Source organism: Scylla paramamosain, chromosome 2 (genome assembly GCF_035594125.1).
Source record: "Scylla paramamosain isolate STU-SP2022 chromosome 2, ASM3559412v1, whole genome shotgun sequence".
NCBI classification, from domain to species: domain Eukaryota; kingdom Metazoa; phylum Arthropoda; class Malacostraca; order Decapoda; family Portunidae; genus Scylla; species Scylla paramamosain.
Window position 1 is genome coordinate 6,626,861 of NC_087152.1, and position 8,140 is coordinate 6,635,000.

Consider the following 8,140-nt stretch of genomic DNA (forward strand, 5'->3'; position numbering starts at 1 on the left):
GATAAACGTAGACGTAACTCACAGGGGGAACAATCAGCCTCACTTCCCGGGCACCTGGGTATGAGGCGGGCAAGAAGGGTGGGGAGGGGATTGATGAGGGCGGCTGTTCCAGTGGGCGAGCGTGTCTTCCCATCCCCGCCCCTCCCCGCCCCCGCTTCGCCCCCACAAGAGCGCGCCCCGTGTTCTCCCCACACAGTAAGGTATTCTCCGCCGTAATCAGCGCACACAACCTTGCCGTATTTACCCGACAGGCAGGTATATTGAGGCGGTGTTCTGGCAGGAGCGGCGTCCCCCTCGACGCCACCACAAACCCCGCCATTGAGACAGCGTCACAAAGAGGCGCTATACCCTCAGCGATAGAGATTTCGCCGATTTCCAAGTGAGAGAGAGACGAGAGATCTGGTGCAAGATAGTATGGTTGGTGCGAGGAGGCTGTGTCTGTGGCGTGTGTGGTGTGATTGTCGCCAAAGATTGGTGGTTGTGGGCAAGATGGCTTATCACTCACATCAGAGGTCGGATCACCTTGCTGGAGGCGAGCATTATGGCCTCTGTCTCAAGCCCACATCAATAACCTTGCTGTAGAGTCCTTTGTCTGCCTTGTCGGCCCTCACGCCCTCCCTCAGACCAGGCAGAGCTGCCTCGCAGTCAACATCTAAAAGCAGGATTGGCCTTTTCGAGGCGTCGATGAAATAAGGAAAAAATAGAAAATATAAAGTTCATTGAAAATACCTGCGCGTGTGAATCGTCGTTATTTGTGCAGCAAGGAATGACAACATGCAGATTCCACCCAGGCCTCCATGCGCTGAATGCCGTTTCAGTTATGTGGCGGGACGGCACTGTGTGACGATGAGAATAAGAAAAAACTCCCCCAGGGGGAAGCTTTTGGCAGTGACCTCTGGAAGGTAAAGTGATAGCAAGCTACTAGAAAAAAAAAGTCCAAAATCGAGTTGTATGAAGAAAATGAAATTATGAAAGTTAGAGAGCAAAAACACGAGAAACGCATTAAGAGAGGAAGGAATATATATATATATATATATATATATATATATATATATATATATATATATATATATATATATATATATATATATATATATATATATATATATATATATATATAAATTCTTTAAACACTGTGTGAGGAAAGGCATGGACAGCATATGAGGCACTAATTCAGAAAAAAAGAGCAAAAAAGTGAAACGAATAGCGAAAGGCAATAATAGCAGCAAATGACGAGTGGCGTGATAGTTGATGAAAGCGTTAATAATGTGATCAACATCAACTGATAACTGAAATCAAACGAGAAGAACGATGCTTCCGTGACGAAGTGTTGCGTGGCTCACCACACCACATTGCACAGCCTCAACTTGTGAACCACACCCTCCATGCTGCAAAAGCCTGCCTGTTTCTTAACATTTGAATTCTGACAGTCTATTACAGTACACCTCAAAAGATATTCTCTCTCTCTCTCTCTCTCTCTCTCTCTCTCTCTCTCTCTCTCTCTCTCTCTCTCTCTCTCTCTCTCTCTCTCGTGTCTTTCCGTTGTTGGAATTCAATTCGTTATTACTATTATTATTATCATTATTATTATTATTATTATTATTATTATTATTATTATTATTATTATTATTATTATTGTCATCATTACTACTACTACTACTACTACTACTACTACTACTACTACTACTACTACTACTACTACTACTGCTGCTGCTGCTGCTGCTGCTGCTGCTGCTGCTACTACTACTACTACTACTACTACTACAACAATAACAACTACCACTACTACTCCAGCCTCTGGGCTGTCGTCACACAAAGGCACCTGCGCACTTTGCTTCTATCTGGAGAAAGTAACAGTAGTAGCAGCAGTGGTCATCCATGCACTACAAAGTATCATTATCACAATTACATTTATTACTGCCACATGCAACACGACACCCCCAGCAACCGCCATAGCATCATGAGTATAGCAACAATATTACAATTAGCTACTGCAGGCATAAAAATACGGAAAATATAGAAATATGAATAAAATTACACTCTAACAATCTCCCCCTCTCTCTCTCTCTCTCTCTCTCTCTCTCTCTCTCTCTCTCTCTCTCTCTCTCTCTCTCTCTCTCTCTCTCTCTCTCTCTCTCTGATCACCTTTATGCAGAAACAGACAAGAATGGCCAGCGATCCTGTCTCTTCCTCGTCTTCGTCCTCATCCTCGTCCACACCCTCCGCCACCACTGCAGTCGCCGTCCCGAAGCAGCGCGGCCTTGAGGATGCTGTGTCCCAAACTCCTGGAAGGCAAGTGTGTTGTCATTCTCCTTACCCCTTAGACTCTCCCGCCTGCTCATAGAGTGGTCTGGGTGCCTCTGACTCAGTTATATATCCCTCTATATTAATTTGTGTCAAGGTGTTTCTCTTCTCTCTCCTCTCTCTCTCTCTCTCTCTCTCTCTCTCTCTCTCCTCTCTCTCTCTCTCTCTCTCTCCTCTCTCTCTCTCTCTCTCTCTCTCTCTCTCTCTCTCTCTGTGTGTGTGTGTGTGTGTGTGTGTGTCTGTGGTTGGCTAGTTGTATGTCTGTCTGTCTGGCAGCTCGTCTTTGTTTATTTGTTTTGTGTCTGTCTGTCTGTATGTCTGTTTGTCCGTGTGTCAATTCGTTTCTCTATCTGTCTATCTGCTGCTTTCTCTCTCTCTCTCTCTCTCTCTCTCTCTCTCTCTCTCTCTCTCTCTCTCTCTCTCTCTCTCTCTCTCTCTCTCTCTCTCTCTCTCTCTCTCTCTCTCTCTCTCTCTCTCTTTGTCTTTGTCTGTGTCTGGCTAGAGGTCTCTCGCTTTTTCAAGTAATCAGTCATTCATACATAAACACGCTCGCACACGAACGCTATAAGAAGCCATAAGCCAACACATGGTAGTGTCTTGGTTCAGTTACACGTAAGCATGGAAGGGGAGAGCAGAGAGAGCTGTATAAAGAAGAAAATTGGACGACGTGTGATGAAAAAGACAGAACGAAATACTAGAAAAAATGAAATGGTTGTACCAACAATTATATAAACAAGGGGGACTTGGCGTTGAAAACAGAGACGTTGGAATAAGTTAATTGGAAAGTGCCTGTGGTGTGCGAAGACTGGATCGTAGAAAATGTGTCTGTAACAGAAGTGCTAGGCCAAGTAAGGGTGAAGGAATAAAATAAGGAGTGATCGATGAATCAAGAGCAACGCCTTAAGATGGTTTGGCTGTGTAGGAAGAATTGTAGAGTGAGATAACTAAGAGAGTGTATATGAGTGTGGTAGATGTGGTGAGTGCACGCGGACGATCTCCAGTGAAATAGAAGCACAGCGTGCTGGTATGTGTGAGGTAATCGTAAATAATGAGAAGAAAATAACTAAAGCTGGAAACTAAAGAATGCAAACACAGCAATGAGAATATATATAGTATATGTCACACACACACACACACACACACACACACACACACATTTATCTATTTATTTATTTTACTCTCTTTCTTTTATCATATCTACAGTAAATATTAAATCTTCAGTGGGTTAACTGGATTTTAAGGTTTGACTTTTAAAAGTGCCCGAGAGAAACAGGTTCAAGGCAGTACAAGGTTGGTCACAAAACAAGATCTAGCAGCAATGATTCATGTGGAGCCAGATGACATTTTTATATCTCATACGGAGTTTGACTGGTGAAAAGTGAAACTCTATTGTCATGAGGATAATGGGATGAATGAGAAGGCCACGGCGGAGATAATTTCACGTGGTAATCAATTATCCATGACAATTTTCAGCATACAAGACGTAAAAATAGACATTCTCATTTTTACATAAGATTTATATTTAAAATATTTAGAAAAAGGATAATAATTTTCAAATCATTCTTGATGAAGAAAAGGGAACAAATAAACGCGCGCGCACACACACACACACACAATATATATATATATATATATATATATATATATATATATATATATATATATATATATATATATATATATATATATATATATATATATATATATATATATATATATATATATATATATATATATATATATATATATATATAGACACACACACACACACACACACACACACACACACACACACACACACACACACACACACACACACACACACACAATTGCATATTAGTTTTGCGAGAGGGAGAGGGTCGCTGAGCCGCAAGGGACAGAGTTGGTTAAAACATTGGACGAATATTATAAACAAAACGTCTACTTGCATCGATAACTGACTTAAGAAGCTCGTGGTAAACAAAGATCTGATGGCAAAAATTTAAATAACTTTTTAGAACAGCCTATGTTGTATAGTTGGATGCCACACAGCAGGTGTTGCATTAAAGCTTTGGGGGACTGAGTTTAGTTTTTGGTGTGATGACGCCAGTGGCGAGGAGGTACGTGGCTGAGTTGATGGTGACCAGTAATGACTGCTTGTGACGATAGTGGTGATTTGTGTGGTCCGCGTGACGTACGTCGGAGATAGTGGCGGCGATGTGGCGGTGACAGCGGCGGCGGTGACGGCCAGGCGAGGGGACGCGCCAAGACTCAGATATGTGTTTGTTTGGGCTCCGGGTTTGGTCACTGTTTAACTGCGGCTTAAACACCATCTATTAATATTCTTTCTCATCGTCAGCAGTCAGAGAGGGACAGAAGGGTACGGTGTGGGCCGCAATATTAACGTGGGGCGGTGAGGGTGACCGAGCCTTAAACACTTGTCACCACGGACAGCAAAAACCTCGCCGACACCGACCCAGCCCCCTCGCGGCCGCTGTGATCCTGACGCTGTTTACTGCCACCGCGCGCCGCTGATGCCTTGCTCTTACTTCCTCCTCACTTTACACAAGCCCTCTCTCACCTATTAACCCCTCCACGCTGACCTCTGATCCGCAAGGGCGCGTGTTGTGTGGAAGACGAGAGAGAGAGAGAGAGAGAGAGAGAGAGAGAGAGAGAGAGAGAGAGAGAGAGAGAGAGAGAGAGAGAGAGAGAGAGAGAGAGACAGGGGTTTGGACGTAGGGCGGACAGCCAGACGTGTCTTCAAATAATTGCTGTCAGCCTTGTCGCTTCCGTCCATGGAAGGAGTGTTATTGAAACCGTATTAACCTTTCTTTTCCTCTCTCCCTCTACCTGTTCCCATTTCACTTTTATCGTCTTACTGAAGTATTTTCTTCTATTTTGCTACTAATTTGTTATTATTTTTTTTTTTTTTTTTTGCAGTCTCTTTCATCACTACATGTTTGCTCTTTTCTTATTTTGCTCCCCATTTCCGATCCCATCCGCTCTCTCTCTCCTCTCTTCTCACTCTTCTCTCTCTCTCTCTCTCTCTCTCTCTCTCTCTCTCTCTCTCTCTCTCTTCTCCTCTCTCTCTCCTCTCATCTCTCTCTCTCTCTCTCTCTCTAAATTCCACATTTAACTTTCCCTCATTTCTTCTCGAGTCTTTACATATTTCTCATCTCCTTACATTTTACCATAAGCTACACTGAAACCCCGCACATAACAACGAGAACATCGAAAAAAAAAAACATTTCCTAACTGGTTTCCGCTCGCAAAGACTGGCGAGGAGAGGCTTCAGGGTGGGCGGGCGCGTGGCGTGCTCACATCCAAACAAATATCTCTGGCAAAAAACCAAACACAGTCCGACCAAACTCAGGGTGTGGCCGACGCGCACAGTGGACTGAGTGAAGAAAAAAAAATAATAATAAATCGAGAGAGAGAGAGAGAGAGAGAGAGAGAGAGAGAGAGAGAGAGAGAGAGAGAGAGAGAGGAGAGAGAGACAGAGAGAGAGAGAGAGAGAGAGCGAGAGAGAGAGAGAGAGAGAGTGTAATGGATAGTGATGGTATTGAAGATTAGGATAGCACAGAAAAAGGGGGGCAGGACAGCAAAAAAAAAAAAAAAAATAGACGGGGGGAGAGGTATTATACATAGGTAGATAGAGAGAGATTCATAGATATAATATAGTGATGATATTGGAAGTTCCGGCGGCGCAATAACGAGGAAGTTATTGCCGGCCGCTCATGTAAATACGAAATGAACAAACGGAATATAAAAGGAGGGAAAAAATCACCTAAAAACTAAGTAAAACTCTTAAAAACGAAGGATAGTGAGAGAGAGAGAGAGAGAGAGAGAGAGAGAGAGAGAGAGAGAGGAGAGAGAGAGAGAGAGAGAGAGAGAGAGAGGGAGGAGGAGGTGCAGGGCGAATTGTGGGTAACGTAAAGTGGGGATGCTTCTCTCTTGTATAGGACCAGGATGCGAGTAACACCCTGATGTCGCACTTTAGTTCAGGATTCATCTATGTTACAGGATGAGGAATTAGTGACTTCAAATACTGGCGCCTCGGTAACCGTCATGAATGCTGCGGTGGTGGTGGTGGTGGTGGTGGTGGTGGTGGTGATGGGGGTGGTGGTGGTGGTGGTGGTGGTGGTGAATGGTGTAGTCGGAGGGAGAAGTGTATGTAGATGGTGAATATACAGGTGATAATATTGGTGATGATGTGGAAGTGTGTGTGTGTGTGTGTGTGTGTGTGTGTGTGTGTGTGTGTGTGTGTGTGTGTGTGTGTGTGTGTGTGTGTGTGTGAAGTATCGACTAATCATCTGCAGGATACGACTGGACGATGCTTCCCATGACGCAGAAATCGTCCCTGAAGCACCGTGCACACATCAAGCGGCCCATGAACGCCTTTATGGTGTGGGCCCAAGCGGCGAGGCGGCGGCTGGCGGACCAGTACCCACAGCTACACAACGCCGAGCTCTCCAAGACGCTGGGGAAGGTGTGGAGGTGAGTCTTGTGGGGGGGACGGGAAGGAGGAACGAGAGGGTGGGACCTAAGATGGATGAGATGTTGTGAGAAGACTGGAGGCGCACTGAGATATGAGTCGAGAGTCGGGGCATGTTGTATAAGGAGTCGTGACGTGATGCAAAGACTAGGTAATGATATAATACATTTAATTGTGAATTCACGAGCTTCTAAGAGTCGTATCCTTAAGCGTTACAGTGTGAAGTTTCTACTATTTTTGCTGAGGTTTTTCTAGGATGTTTCAGTGATTCTAGTGATAGTTTAACAAGCATTCTGCATCATCCTTAAAAAAAAAGAAATGAGAACCCTGCTATCCATCTTTGGCTATTTAGATATAGTCCTTATGGAATTGTAAAGCGTTTCAGAATACGGCTCTTAACGGGGAGAGAGCAAGTAAGTTAGTGATGCTGTGTGGAGTTCTGTATCTAATGAGGGATGACTGTGACAATGATAGTGTTATTTGGTGTGAGAAAGACTGTGCAAGACCTTCAAGAGGAGAATACGAGATCTGACAGACATATTTGAGTAGTAATGTAGACAAGATCCTCTGAGTTAGTAACCAAGATAGGACTAGAAAAATGCGTATTCAAATTTAATAAGTTTAGATTAAAAAAAAAAATAGGAAGACACTAGTTCTCAATTACACCGGGATAGACTCTGTAATCAGTCTGTCAGGGTCGAGTCAAGAGAAAGTTTTAAAATATTAGTTAAATTTGGAGATAAAGATGATAAGAGGATATGTTCCTGTGGCCTTTTTGTACAATCCGTCCCGTCTCCCCGCCCAACAAGAGTGCTGAGCGAGGAGGAGAAGCAGCCGTTCGTGGAGGAGGCAGAGAGACTTAGGACACAACACAAGAAGGACCATCCTGACTACAAGGTGCTCCTCCCTAACCCTTCTCCACTCACTCAATCACTCACTCACTCACTCACCTCACTCACTCACTCACTCAAGCTTTTCCTTAACTCAATCCACTGTTCCCGTTCCTTCTCCCGCTCACTAGGTCCTCCAATACTTCCCTCACTTCTTTATTTTCCTTACACTCTTCCCTCTATCTCCATCTGCCCCTCACTCACTCACGTATACTCCTCTCCCTTCTTCTCTCACCCAGTCCTTTCATATATGACTTCTATACTTTCATTATTTGTCACTTCTTTTTTTCTAATCAATCCTTAAATGTACTTTGCTCATTTTTTTTCACATATGGTTAAATATTCTACACTGACTGAAGAAGAACATTACCTAATGTCCTCTTTTTTTCTATCCTCCTCACGCCAGTACCAGCCGCGCCCGCCGCAAACCCCCGAAGACACTGACCAGTCTGATGGAGGGGGAGCCAGGCCC

General features: G+C 44.0%; 1 protein-coding gene across 1 annotated transcript in view; it reads left to right on the forward strand.

The window, feature by feature from the left end:
• The first annotated feature begins 199 nt into the window (after positions 1-199).
• The window catches only part of LOC135109304 (transcription factor Sox-9-A-like), an 8,697-nt gene continuing 756 nt past the window's right edge, over positions 200-8,140 (forward strand). The window contains exons 1-5 of the mRNA XM_064020626.1: positions 200-255; positions 2,156-2,292; positions 6,603-6,780; positions 7,588-7,675; positions 8,075-8,140. The exon at positions 8,075-8,140 is cut by the window's right edge and continues 27 nt beyond it. Of these exons, the coding sequence (XP_063876696.1) occupies positions 2,268-2,292; positions 6,603-6,780; positions 7,588-7,675; positions 8,075-8,140 (357 nt within the window). The 5' untranslated portion in view covers positions 200-255; positions 2,156-2,267. The remainder of the gene's footprint in view (positions 256-2,155; positions 2,293-6,602; positions 6,781-7,587; positions 7,676-8,074) is intronic.